Here is a 15762-nt window from a genome sequence, read left to right on the forward strand (position 1 = left end):
CACTAACGGCGCCACAGTTAGCTGGGAAAAATCTAAGTGAGAATGAATCAGATGCATCTTCAAAGACATACTGTTTTGTACCCATGTCTGATATGAGGAAATCATATTTTCAACCAGTTCAACGTAGTTTGCTGCCTTCTTATTTCCTAAAAAGTTTTGTGCTACCAGACGAAAATCGTTCAAAACAGTCTTCTCATCACCTGTTAAGATACTATCAAATCTTTGTCCTTGGAAAGATTTCGTATGTGGGGTCCAACAAAGATGCCCTCCTTGTTTTTCGCTTCACTGAGCCTTGGGAACTTTTGCCTAAGGTACTGAAATGCTTGACCATCCCTATCCATTGCCTTAGTTCATCGCTAAGGATCTTCAAAACTTTAACTAATAAACAATGTTAAACATCATATTTGTGTTCAGCGCATTGAAAGCAGTAAGAATTGGTTGTTTTTACGTAGGATTCATTTTATCTGATGCCTAGTGGTATTGAGCAAGGGAATTGGACTGGCCTTCACCTCAATAGGTACTTATTCATGGATAATGTCCATGATGAAGGTTGTTCTTACATTCTCACTCAGAGGCAGATTTATTAAGCTTGGTGAAGTGACAAAGTGGCTTGTACTTTATCACCGGCCAATCAGCTCCTATCTGTCAAGTTACAGGCTGGGTTTGAAAAATGACAGTTCGGAGCTGATTGTCAGATGATAAAGTACTAGCCACTTTATCACTTCACTGAGGTTAATAAATCTGCCCCACAGTGTCAAATGATGTACTGTAGAGATGTGGCTCACACAACCCTAGAAGGTGGCCCCTGTTACTCTCCTACTGTACATACCGTATATCCGACAAGCAGTGCTTGCATTTGTCTCTGAAGCAGCTTGCTCACTGTACAATTAGTGTGATGCTGGAGATACACTGTACTGTATGTGTGAATGTGTGTGTTGGGGGCAGGGGAAGGGTGGGTGAAGAGGGGTTAGGTAGAGTGATTTATTTTTCTACTTAGGATTAGAGTCAGATGCACTGTGTGGCTATTGCTAGAATTTGCAAAAATTCACAACCAAGTGTTAACATATTTATATTCATCATTAGCTTTATTATATATACTGGAATTGATGCTTATGAATATTTTATGAGAGAAGAGTCTGAATGAAAAGGTGTTAAAGATTCCTAGTAACAATTTTATAAATAAATGGTTTCATCATTATTCATTAAGTGATGCATTTAAATATATCACGTTATTTGATTGGTCATTGCTCATTGTTATGCTAAATACAAAGGGGGCTTTTAAAATTAATACACATATACAGCGCATCTGCAGATCACATTATTTTATTCCTTTCTACTGTCTTTGTGCCTGGCTTATTCATAAGTGAGGCAGGAAAGCTCTCAGTGTTCAGCTGGTTGCATGCTCACAGCAGTGGCTACTGAATTGTCGCTCCTGTCACTGCCTGTTTTACAACATCACTAGAATTGTTTGAACCTACAGTAGAGGAAGACAGATTCTGCTGCTGTGCTGATGGAACATGACGCTTCTTTCATCCTAATGGAAACTGTAGCAAAGAATCCTACTATTTACATCACCACTGACAGATTACAATATTTATAACCTTATCTAAAATGAAGCTCAAGTTAAGTATTCTGACTATTTTTGTTGCCTTTGTGGGTATTTTGAGTTTTATTTTTTTGGTGGTTGCTATTGGGACTGATTTTTGGTACATTATTGATGCCTCCAGATTGGAAATAAAAAACAACTTTTCCGAGACCATGAGCTCACACTCAGGACTTTGGCGGACATGTAAATGTAAGTATCATGGCCATTTGGATTTTTTAACCTTATTCTTAAAATATGTGAATATCTCTTTGGAGAAATTTAGTTTTAATCTTTCTTTCTTTTACAGTTAAGGACAAATGCTCCACTTTGATAAATCCTTTCTGGCATGGTAACGTAAACTTTACAGATTCACAAAAGCAACTTTTAAGTGAGTTGAATATTGCATTTCTCAAATTATATAGATTCAATGATTTTGTTTTTATTCAGAATTTTAAGTGTACTTGTTAAAATGCACTAATTCTACTCCAAACATATTTAAAATGGAGTGGTTCTACAAGTTGAATTATGTACAATAATAAAACTGCCATAGCTACACTGTATGGGGTGTGAACAAGTAATATAAATCGAAAGACAAATTAAGATATGAATTTTCATTACATAAGATTGTAGATGGTAGAAAAATTAATATGATCAGAATTATTATAAAAATGCACATATTAAACTGTATTGTTGCTAAAAATGTTATCAATATCTTAAGAGTTGAAATGCTATTTTCAGAATGTGATGTGACACATCCTGCTTACATATATACAGAATACACACACACTCAAAAAAACACACACACACACACACACACACACACACACACACACACACACACACACACACACACACACACACACACACACACACACACACACACACACACACACATATATATTTATTATCCCCAATACTCCAATTAATCTGTGCAAGGCAGCTTTACCTCAACAGTCCCTGAGGGTTATAGGGACCAGTTTCCACTATATATATATAGTCCACAATGGATCCGGCACAGCCACTTATATTCATACCAGGAAGGGTGCCAGTAATCCAATGGCAATACACTTTGACACAGTAACGGCACTCCATCCTCTTGAAAGCAAATTTATTCCCAATAGCATTGTTTCAATACAAAAAGCTGTATCTTCATCCAGCTCATTCATATGTATATATACTGTACATCCATCTATATTTCAAAATAAATATTAATGTACAGTAGTTCTTGTTTTACCTTTTGAAAAAGAGTTTGATGTGATTGAAATGTGAATGGAGATGGGCTATATTTTCTTACTAGTGCGTGATCACCACTTGCAGGGCATTTAATGTATTGCAAATTACTATGACATTTTGAATTATAGTACAGACTTCTATTACAAACAGATCTTCATCATTAGTTGATTTATTTATTTAAACTAAATTGTTATATAGCGCCTTAGAAATAGAAATTAATCAATAAATGTATGTATTTGTAACAATATACTTACAAAATCAAATACAAATAAATGGTTGTAAGATATTAGAAAAGATGCCAAAAATAATTTTACTGAAAAAAAAAAATAATATACTTTATTATCTGCATCTAGAAGTATATGGTACCCTCTGTAAGGGCAGTATTCAATGCCTCCGATTCACCATATTTTACAGCGAATCTGGCAATTCGCCGGGGTACCAGCGAATTTTCTGTCAGAAAAAAACAATTCGCCCTATTCAATGGAGCCAATTCGCTGCAAATGAACAGCGAAAGTGCAGTGAATCCTACACAAGATTCGCTGCCAGCCGCGATCCTGGCCATTGAATACTGGCCTAAGTGTTTTAGGAGCTATTCACTCCCAGCCGCTATTTCCGCCGGCTAAAGTAGCTAACTTTGTCTTTTTAATGCTTCCGTTATCAACAGCATTGAATGCAGTTTCCGACAAATCAGATCTGACTTTTAAGCAAGTCAGATCTGTTTTGTCAGAAACGGCTGCAGATTGTTGAATTCACATCTGTTTTTCATCAATCTACGGCCTTTTTGACGTTTTGCAGACTTTCCGATAGTCGGTACATTGAATACCAACTGTTGAGTTCCTGTCAGAAGGAATGGAAAACGTCCCAGATTCTGACTGTCGCAATGTCCCGAAATTCACAATCCATGATTGAATACCCCCCTTAATGTCCCAGTAATACTTTGGGACTTTTGAATTAGTATTATATACCAGGATTTTGAGAACTAAAATGATTTAACTCTGTATTCATAATAAATGTCTCAGCATACTTTGATTTGGTTTATATTTATTTACTATTTTATTTAAGTTTGTTTACACAAGAGTTCATAGCCAGATTAAGGGTTGGGGAGCAGGGTATACGGTACCTTGGGCCTGGCTGAAGCACAGTGACATCACTAGCTTTCCTTCTTGCTCAGCAGCAGAACTAGGAGGCAAGAATGTTAGTATGCCTGCTTAAGGTAACCCCTGTTGCTCATCTCTTTCACTTTTTGAGATGGTCTGCTGTTGCAGAAGGTTTTGCATTAAGGTTCATGTGCTGAGAAAGTTGCGTCTCTAAGTGTGGTGCAGATGGAACATAGCTAAGGTGTTTTAAAAAGGTGTATATGCAATTCTGGAATATACACCATATTAAGCAAACTTGCTTCATAAGTACAGTACACATCATTATTTTAGTACCCTGGCTCAGTCTAAATGATTGTACACATTGTGACAGATTTGTCAGATTTGTTACTTTAAGCAAATTTTAAGAGCAGGTGGCATTGCATCCAATTCTGATCAAGGAAGCCAAAAAAGGTTGGCTATTTTTGCCAATGTAAGTGGGATTGGAAATATACCATCGAAAAAGATTATTCAGATTATATAGTAACATCGTTTGTGAGGTTGAAAAAAGACATAAGTCCATCAAGTTCAACCTACTGTATAACCAATCTTCTGTGGTGTAAATAACTGGATGAGTTTACCATCTATTCATTATAAACCAGCATCCCTGATGACCCAAAGTGGCTGTCCAATCTTAGTCCACTATAGTACATTATAATCAATGATTATTCCCCTGGATACTATTTTCTGTTAAAAATATATCTAAAAAATATCTATAAACATATCTGGTGAATCTGCTATCACAACCTTCTCTGGGAGAGTATTCCATATAATTAACTCCCTTACTGTAAAGAAACCCTTTTTATGCTGGGTGAGAAACTTCCTCTCCTCTAATCTTAGAGGATGACTGCATGTCCTGTGAACAGTCCTCGTGGAAAACAGGTCACATGATAGTTTTCAGTATTGACCCTTTATGTATTTTAATATATTTATAATATTCATTTTAGATGCCTCTTATCCACCGTAAACATACCTAACTTAGCTAGCCTCTCCTAATAGCCCAATGACTCTAAACCTTAATTAATTTTGTTGCTCTTGTCGTCTGTAGCTTTTCAAGTACCAATATGTCTTTTTAATGGAGTGATGACCTGAACTGTGCACTGTAGTCTAGATGAGGCTATACCAATGATTTATAAAGTGGCAAAATTACACTGTCCTCCCCTGCCTATATGCCCCTTTTTATGCATGCATATACCTTTATTGCCTTCGCTGCTTATCCTTGACATTGGGCAGTACCACTAAGTCTACTGTCAATAAGTACTGACAAATCCATCTACATTGAGGATTTCCCTATATTTTTCCCATTTAATTTATAGATCACTTACTTGTTTCTGCTCTCAAAATGCATAAACTTACATTTATCAATATTAATCCTCATCTTCCATTTAGCTGCCCAATCCTTCAATTTATTTAAGTATTTCTGTAGAGAGACTACATGCTGATCCGATTTAATTACCTTATATACTGTAGTTTAGGGTCATCTGCAAAAATGGAGAATTTGCTAACTAGACCATCACCTACATCATTAATAAATATGTTAAAAACAAGTGGCCCTAGCACAGACCTTTGAGGAACACTGCTTTAAAGTTTAGCCCAATTTGAAAATGTTACATATACCACAACTCTCTGTTCCCTATTCTCAAGCCAATTTTTCACCCATATTTTGTAGCTCAACCTCATGTGAGGCACTGTTTGTTTTAAAGGCCTTAGAAAAATCTAAGTAGACCACATCTACTGTGTTGCCCTGGTCTACGTTCTCACTCACCTCCTCATAGAAGCTAATTAAATTGGTTTGACATGAATCAAACGATTTTGGTGGAAAGTTATAAACTTTCCTTCTACTATATTTCATATTACGTTCTCTATGGAACCCTTAGCTCTAATGGGACTGTCTTTTCGCTTATGGCCAATGGACAAAATTGAAGGCCATACTCTTCCATTGCTCATTCTAATTCTCACTGTGGCAAGGAAATGCATATTAATCCATTGGACTGGGAATACCACTCCACAATTATCAACAGTCAAACAAAAACTCCTACATATACTTTACTTTGAAAGGAAATATGCAAAACTAGACATATTTCATGGAGCCAATAAATTATTACGAAAATGTTCTCTATTTATAGACACTCTAGATTCTAATACTAAAAACTATATCTTTTCAATATTTGAAAAGGCCTAAAAAAATATTGTATTTTTATTCCTATTTTGGGGGGTATTCAATCGGCGTTGTGCTCCCGCAGCCATCTTCCGATGGGGAGATGGCTGCGGGGCCCTATTCAATGCTGTCTTCCGCGACAGCATTGAACAGGGGTTCTCAGCAGAACGAGCCCGACATCACAAGCTGTCGGGCTCGTTCTGCCGAGAAAAGCAGGAAATAGGCGAGCTCCCGGCCGGAGCTCGTCTATTTCCATCCTCAGCTCGCGGCCACGCCCCCTTCTCGCCGCTCGGCGGCCGGGACATTCAATCCCGACTGCCGAGCTCCAGGCGAGCAAAACGAGAACGGGACAGGGGCACGGCTGTCGCACTAGCTCGACAGCCGTGCCCCTGACATTGAATACCCCCCTTAATCTGTCATAATTCCTATATAACCTTTACAATAGAATATTGCCTGTTGAATAATGTTATAGGGACAGTTCAGTACCTCAAATGTATGTCTATTGTAATATATGTTATATTTATATGTTTTCATGATGGTAGAACAAGACATCAGGTATAAGTTTATTTTCAACCATTGAAACTCCTCTCACCACATCCCCCCCACCCCCACCCTTCTCCTCCCCTCTATTTTATCCTCATGTTTCTTTATCTGTATTATAATTTGTCTACCCCTGCGATGTCTTCAGTGTTTGTTTTTATTTTATTTAGAAATTAGTCTTGTTTGTGACTAACTTTATATTACATATGTATCAGTTCATATAACATAAATACTGTACTTTATTGCAACATATCTTACCTTAGGTTACATCTTGTATTATAATGTTACATCGGTACCAGAAAATCTCGCTCATAACATAGATGGAATGATTACGATGTAAAAAATTAGTTTAAAAATGTAGCTCAATGTTTATTACATTGGAAGTTATCATATATCTGCACATGATGCATATGACTGTGATAATCTATGTTTTGATCTTCTATGGAAAAAAACTTTCAGTAAAAAGTATTTAAAAAAAAAATTGGATTGACATGACCTATCCCTCATAAATCCATACTGGTTCCCACTGATAATTTTATTGCAAGTCACGTACTCCTAAATGCTACTCCTTGAAATACCCTCCAGTACATTCCAAACAATTGATGTCATAGTTGCTGGACTATAATTACCTGTATGTGTTTTTCATCCATTTTCATATATGGGTACTACATGCAGGTCAGCTGAGAGGGGGGGGGGGGGGGGGTTACTAATTTCCCGGGCTTGCTTGAGGGGCCCCCATTCCCCCTCTCCCGAGCAGCAGAACAGACCAACAGCTTGATGAGCCTACTGTCAGCACAGCACATGCTGTCAGTAATGACACTACCCACCAAATTATTTTTTCACCCACCTTTGTTCACCCACACTTTGGGGGCATGGCCTAATCACAGGAGGCGATTACTGGGGCCAGGCATACCTTTCAGTGGCCCTGACTACATGTGGTGGGGCCGCTCTCTAATGAGGTTCCCCCTGGGGGGATACAGGCACTGGAACGGGTTATATTTTCAAGCTGCTGTGTGGAGTGGGGGCGTCGCTCCCACTAATGAAGCTGATGCTGAATACAAAGATACAAAAAACACTGTGCTGGTTTTGAGGAAGTAAGTAAGTAAGTAAGTAAGTTTTATTTATATAGCGCACTTTCTCCAACCGGACTCAAGGCGCATTACAGACATTAAAAATAACAATACACATACTGCAATACAAAGGGATATCAGTACAAGGAACAGGCAACAATGGCAGTACAGATGTACATCACACATACAGATATGCACAAGACGCATTCTAATAAGGGACACTAACATGGGGAACATATTTACCGAGCTGTGCAGTACCCAAGCAGCCATTCAGTGGCGCCACATGGTGATTGCACAGCCAGCTAGGTAGCCAGTAACAGTACTGATATACACTGGCGGATTTAGGGGGGGGGGGGCACCAGGGCACGTGCCCCCCTGTCATTTCAGATGTTTTTTTTATATTTCTGCTGCCCGCTCCCCCGCTGTGCCCGCTCCCCCGCTGTGCCCGGCCGGGAGAGAGATGTGCTACTGTATAAAATTCACTTCTCCTGCTGGACCGCTAGCCAATGGGTGCTTGCGGTCCAGCAGCCAATCAACTGGCGGCTGCTGGAACGCGAGCGCCTATTGGCTAGCGGTCCAGCAGGAGATATGAATTTTACATAGGATAGGAGCACATTTCTCTCCCGGCCGGGCACACTGTGGAGCGGGGAGACGCATGCGAGCGGAGCGGGCGGGGGGGGGGGGCTGGCTGTCAGCACAGGCGGGGGGGGGGGGGGGGTGCACACACAACCCTCCCACCCTACTGCACCCAACCTGCTGCAAGCACCTTCCCACCCTGCTGCTCCCAAGCAGATTCAGTCGAGCATGAAGCCCCTTGGCATCGAGCATGTAGGTAAGTGGCACTTATGTGTCAAATGTGTAATGGGCATTACAGTGTGTTATATAGTATGTTATGGGGATTACAGTGTTATATAGTATGTCATGGGCATTGCGGTGTGTTATATAGTATGTAATGGGCATCATGTGTGGGCTTATGTGTAATTGGAATTACAAAGTTCACTAAAATGTGCAATGGGCATTACGGTGTGTGGTATAATGTTGGTCCATGCCCACTTTTAACTGAGCAGGTGCCTCACCTACTACAAATTGAGAGGGAGGGGGGGTGCGAAACATGCCCTTGCTCCGGGCACCGTGGCACCTAGCTACACCACTGCGGCCGCCTTATAGGAGACAGACACTAGAGGTACTGCTATACCGCTAGTGTTTGTCAGAACAGAAGAGTGCGGCCAGCGCTACCCGGAAGTGTGGATTTGGGTAGCGCTGGCGCGCTATTTGAATGGAACCCTTCACAAGCATGCACCCTGGCTCCCCCCTGGCAAAAAAAAAAATCAATCCCATGGCATGGCAACAAGAATAAAACCCCTGTCAAGAAGCATGTAACCCCTGGCAACAAGTGATATTCCTCTGACAATAAGTATGTAGGTAAGCAGCAATTATATGGTATAATATGTTATAGGCATTATTATGTTTAATGGGCATTTTGGTATTGGCATTATGTTTAATGGGCATCACAACGTATGGCATTGTGTTTTATGGGCATTACTTTGTTGGCATTATATGTAATGGACATTACAGTGTGTGACATTATATTTAATTGGTATTACGGTGTGTGACATTATGTGTAATGGGCATTACTGTGTACATTTTTGGCTCGCCGACGGCGCGCAATGTCCCTATTTATACATCATTATCTATATTATGGCTTAATCCATGTGGCGTTATCCGAATTTTGGCTTAATCCATGTGGCATTATGGAAATTTTGTCTCATTCTTTTTGGCATCATGTGTAAGCGGCAAGTATAATAGGGTCCACTATTTTGTTGCATAATGTGTAAAAGTGGTATATGGTGTGGTACACTACACTCAAGGACACGCCCCCTCTGGAATGGCCACGCCCCCTTTAAAAAAACAAGCTACGCGCCGGAGGCGCGCACACAACTCCATCCTTCACTTTTCACTCCACAGTGGGCCTGTGGACTTAAAATGTCAGGGCCTATTTCTAATGCCATTCCTTCCTTCTCTCTCTGCTCTCCTCCTCTCTATCTCACTTCACTCTCTGAGAATGCACACTGGCACTACTAACACCGCTCACTCCCATCCCCCTGTCATGGTGCCCCCCCTGTCATTTTCTCCTGGATCCACCCCTGCTGATATATATACTAGATGTACTCTAATGAGGGACACAGACATGGGGAACATATCATTACTGAGCTATGCAGCACCCAGGCAGCCAATCAGCGGTGCCACATGGTGATTGCACCAGCCAGTACTGTACATATAGAACACAAAATAACAGTACAGGGTACACAGAACTAGACATAACACAATTAAAGCACAATTCTTAGTATACAATACAGCTGAGATATAAGGAAGTGAATGAGAATAGATGCAGGTATAGATTGTAGATGAGTAAGAGAGCTGTAGTTGAAATACAAGAAGAGTGCTGTGAGAACAGGAGGGAGGAGGGCCCCGCTCTAAGGAGCTTACAATCTAGAGGGAGGGGGAGACAGACGGGTGACATGAGGTGCAGGTAAGGAGACCTGAGGCAAGAATTAAGCATGGCAGGGATGGTCAGGACACGAGGCTGCAGGTAAAGAGAATGGACAAATTAGTCCTCTCTCTCCTCCTATCCTCCTCTTCCCCCTCCACTGGCACCCTTGACCCCTAACAGCTTTGCACAGTGGGCCATGCCAGGAAGGATTAAATAAATTAATTACCATGGGATAATTGCATTAAATCCATTGTATTCATGTAAAATAATAATAATACATCAATATTGAAATAAAGAAATTAATTAATGAAAAAAAAAAGCTTTGATTATAACCACGAATAATTGGCATGGTACTTTTTACAGTCTCTAACATGGTTAGATATTGTATAGTACAGTCCCATTCCTTGATTAACCATGTGACCTTATATCATTCCCCCGAAATTGCACAGTCTCTTACACTCACTATTTGTAGATCTCAATGGTGGTTGGCTCAAATAGAGAAAAAAGTCCCTGGAGTGGAGAATCTTTATCCTGGAGGGAGTTCCTGGGCCCGTAAGAGATGGATCTGGTAGGGCAATGCAAGAACTTGGGGTCCTGTGGTCTGGTTCAGGGTAAATCTTTGGTCCAGGGATGTTGGGTATCTGTATCTCAAGAAGAGGCTGGTAGGTTGGCACACTTGATGCATTTTGCCAGTTAAACTGGCTTTTTCAAAGGTGGTCTAATGTTGCCACTGGATCTATATTTATACTATATCCAATATGGCTGCTGATTGTTTGCAGCTGTGAGGCCACATGCTTTCTAGCTTTCATTTCATCTAAAAAACCCATATCCCATGGTTTATTTAAAACATGACAGGGATGAAGTGGCGATGAACTCTGTAATATGCTGGATATCTGCAGCCGCATGACTGCGATGACGCGGCAGCCATGCAACTACAGTCACCTAGTATCGTGCACTGTGAGGAGGTGGTTCCTTGTGGTCTCATGACCAAAACGTCGTGATGGACTTGCACCCACAGCTGCACCATATCAGGGCCGTAACTAGGGGGGGGGGCTGGGGGGGCACGCGCACCAGGCGCTGGAGGCAGGGGGGCGCTGGAGGCAGGGTGTCGCTGGTGTAAGCAGCGGCAGCAGCGGGGAGCTAGCGCCGCAGACATAGATGTATGTCTGCGTCGCTGCTGCCACATCAAAGATGGCCGCCGCCATGAAACAACAGACAGACACTAGAGGTGCGCTTGACCTCTAGTGTCTGTGATAAACACAGTGCGCGCCCAGCGATACGCGCTGGGGCTGGAGTCTGGACAAGCCCTGCCTGTCTCTTCATGGGGGAAACTACATCTTCCTCCTCCTGCAGCAGGCACCCCCTTCGCCCTGTCCCTGGATCCACTGGCTACCTGGACACCCTGCAGCTCCCCCCACAAATTGGTGAGTGCCCAGGGATTGACCCCCCTGACCCCCCTGTACTCCCTTCCCCCATGTGTGACCCCTGTTACCCCCTTCCTCTGTGTCTGTGACCCTATCTGCCCCAATATCCCTGGTGTCTGATCCCCTCTTCCCTATATGTGTGTGTGTGACACCTTTTACCCAAATTAAAATGTGTAATGGGCATTACGGTGTGTGCTATAAATTGTAATGGGCATTACGGCATGTGATATTATGTGTAGTGGGCATTACGGTCAGTGGCATTATGTGTAATGGGCATTACAGCATGTAACATGTGTAAGGGGCATTGCAGTGTGTAATATGCGTAATGGGCATTAGCGTGTGTAGCATATGTAATGAGCATTACGGTGTGTGTCATTTTGTATAATGGGCATCACAGTGTTTGGTATAATGTGTACTGGGCATTACGGTTTGTGGTGTAATGTGCTCTGGGCATTACGGTTTGTGGTGTAATGTGCTCTGGGCATTAGGGTGTGTGCTGGAATATGTACTGGGCATTACGGTGTGTTCTATAATGTGAATTGATACTACTATGTGACCACACCACTCCCCCCTCCCCCCAAAAAAATGCCCTAAATTTTTAGCGCGCGCCTTCGGCGCGCACTGTCCCCGTTTACTGTCCCCCTTCTGCTGTCTATAAGCACACATAAATGGCTTCTGATTAATGTTTTTCTTTCTGTGCAAAACCAAATGCCAAATGTGTGCCTGCTTCTGGAAAAAAAATATTTATATATATATATATATGCGTAATGGGCATTAGCGTGTGTAGCATATGTAATGAGCATTACGGTGTGTGTCATTTTGTATAATGGGCATCACAGTGTTTGGTATAATGTGTACTGGGCATTACGGTTTGTGGTGTAATGTGCTCTGGGCATTACGGTTTGTGGTATAATGTGCTCTGGGCATTAGGGTGTGTGCTGGAATATGTACTGGGCATTACGGTGTGTTCTATAATGTGAATTGATACTACTATGTGACCACACCACTCCCCCCTCCCCCCAAAAAAATGCCCTAAATTTTTAGCGCGCGCCTTCGGCGCGCACTGTCCCAGTTTAATATCCCCCTTCTGCTGTCTATAAGCACACATAAATGGCTTCTGATTAATGTGTACTGGGCATTACGGTGTGTTCTATAATGTGAATTGATACTACTATGTGACCACACCACTCCCCCCCCCCCAAAAAAAAATGCCCTAAATTTTTTGCACGCGCCTTCGGCGCGCACTGTCCCTGTTTACTGTCCCCCTTCTGCTGTCTATAAGCACACATAAATGGCTTCTGATTAATGTTTTTCTTTCTGTGCAAAACCAAATGCCAAATGTGTGCCTGCTTCTGGAAAAAAAATATTTATATATATATGCGTAATGGGCATTAGCGTGTGTAGCATATGTAATGAGCATTACGGTGTGTGTCATTTTGTATAATGGGCATCACAGTGTTTGGTATAATGTGTACTGGGCATTACGGTTTGTGGTGTAATGTGCTCTGGGCATTACGGTTTGTGGTATAATGTGCTCTGGGCATTAGGGTGTGTGCTGGAATATGTACTGGGCATTACGGTGTGTTCTATAATGTGAATTGATACTACTATGTGACCACACCACTCCCCCCAAAAAAATGCCCTAAATTTTTAGCGCGCGCCTTCGGCGCGCACTGTCCCAGTTTAATATCCCCCTTCTGCTGTCTATAAGCACACATAAATGGCTTCTGATTAATGTGTACTGGGCATTACGGTGTGTTCTATAATGTGAATTGATACTACTATGTGACCACACCACTCCCCCCCCCCCCCCCAAAAAAAATGCCCTAAATTTTTTGCACGCGCCTTCGGCGCGCACTGTCCCTGTTTACTGTCCCCCTTCTGCTGTCTATAAGCACACATAAATGGCTTCTGATTAATGTTTTTCTTTCTGTGCAAAACCAAATGCCAAATGTGTGCCTGCTTCTGGAAAAAAAATATTTATATATATATATGCGTAATGGGCATTAGCGTGTGTAAAATATGTAATGAGCATTATGGTGTGTGTCATTTTGTATAATGGGCATCACAGTGTTTGGTATAATGTGTACTGGGCATTACGGTTTGTGGTGTAATGTGCTCTGGGCATTACGGTTTGTGGTGTAATGTGCTCTGGGCATTAGGGTGTGTGCTGGAATATGTACTGGGCATTACGGTGTGTTCTATAATGTGAATTGATACTACTATGTGACCACACCACTCCCCCCTCCCCCCCAAAAAATGCCCTAAATTTTTAGCGCGCGCCTTTGGCGCGCACTGTCCCAGTTTAATGTACCTCTTCTGCTGTCTATAAGCACACATAAATGGCTTCTGATTAATGTGTACTGGGCATTACGGTGTGTTCTATAATGTGAATTGATACTACTATGTGACCACACCACTCCCCCCCCCCCCCAAAAAAAATGCCCTAAATTTTTTGCATGCGCCTTCGGCGCGCACTGTCCCTGTTTACTGTCCCCCTTCTGCTGTCTATAAGCACACATAAATGGCTTCTGATTAATGTTTTTCTTTCTGTGCAAAACCAAATGCCAAATGTGTGCCTGCTTCTGGAAAAAAAATATTTATATATATATATATGCGTAATGGGCATTAGCGTGTGTAGCATATGTAATGAGCATTACGGTGTGTGTCATTTTGTATAATGGGCATCACAGTGTTTGGTATAATGTGTACTGGGCATTACGGTTTGTGGTGTAATGTGCTCTGGGCATTATGGTTTGTGGTGTAATGTGCTCTGGGCATTAGGGTGTGTGCTGGAATATGTACTGGGCATTACGGTGTGTTCTATAATGGGAATTGATACTACTATGTGACCACACCACTCCCCCCTCCCCCCAAAAAAATGCCCTAAATTTTTAGCACGCGCCTTCGGCGCGCACTGTCCCGGTTTAATGTCCCCCTTCTGCTGTCTATAAGCACACATAAATGGCTTCTGATTAATGTGTACTGGGCATTACGGTGTGTTCTATAATGTGAATTGATACTACTATGTGACCACACCACTCCCCCCCCCCCCCCCAAAAAAAATGCCCTAAGTTTTTTGCGCGCGCCTTAGGTGCGCACTGTCCCTGTTTACTGTCCCCCTTCTGCTGTCTATAAGCACACATAAATGGCTTCTGATTAATGTTTTTCTTTCTGTGCAAAACCAAATGCCAAATGTGTGCCTGCTACTGGAAAAAAAATATTTATATATATATATAATTTTTTTTTTTTTTTTTGGGGGGGGCACTAAATGTATGTCTTGCCCCGGGCACCAGAAACCCTAGTTTCGGCCCTGACCATATGGGGTTCTGTGATTTGTCCTGGTCGAGAGACCCCTAAGACATAGTGGCCATCTGTCCACAACGTAATAGCACATAGCCGCATCCTGAGACTTCTTAGATGAACCCGCTACCGTGATGATTTAATGGTCACGTGTTCATGATGTATTGCTATGAGGAGGAACTATTGAAAACAGGAAGTTTTGTGCTAAACATGTAAACATTTGTGCTAAACTCATATTGTGGGCAAAGATTATTCAATTCAAGGGCATACCACATTAATTACATTCTAAACAATTGGTTTTATTCCATATATAATATATATATATATATATATATATATATATATATATGTATATATAAATTTACCCAGTTACCCAAAGCTTATCATATAACTGTAATTATATAGATTATCGTAAGAATAAATAAATAATACAATAAATGATAATATTATATAATATTATCATTTATTGTATTTTGTAGTATGTATTTTTTATTTATTTTTATTTTGACTGTATCATTATTTTGATGAAGATTGTGACAGATATATCTAATATAGATGATAGTTAATTCCTCTATGAATACAGTATATTGTAAATCTTTATAAGAAGCATGAATGAGGATAATCAGTCCACTATGTTTATAATTCTTACGATAATTTATATAATTACAGTTATATGACAAGCTTTCCCTGAAGATGGGAAAGAGAAAATTATTGGAGGATCTTAAATGTGTGGGAAAAGATTTTTAAAACACTCTATGCTCGGCAGTGTCTAAATGTGCAGCACATTAATAAGTACATTAAAATGCTCCATAAATTCTATGTAAC

At 41.1% G+C, this 15762-nt stretch overlaps 1 protein-coding gene across 1 annotated transcript in view; it reads left to right on the forward strand.

Annotated features, from left to right (window-relative positions):
• Positions 1-1343: 1343 nt before the first annotated feature.
• TMEM114 (transmembrane protein 114) overlaps positions 1344-15762 on the forward strand; it is a 53632-nt gene continuing 39213 nt past the window's right edge. The window contains exons 1-2 of the mRNA XM_083153386.1: positions 1344-1795; positions 1893-1973. Of these exons, the coding sequence (XP_083009512.1) occupies positions 1612-1795; positions 1893-1973 (265 nt within the window). The 5' untranslated portion in view covers positions 1344-1611. The remainder of the gene's footprint in view (positions 1796-1892; positions 1974-15762) is intronic.

The sequence above is a fragment of the Crinia signifera genome, chromosome 7 (assembly GCF_055691185.1).
Source record: "Crinia signifera chromosome 7, ASM5569118v1, whole genome shotgun sequence".
Lineage (NCBI taxonomy): Eukaryota > Metazoa > Chordata > Amphibia > Anura > Myobatrachidae > Crinia > Crinia signifera.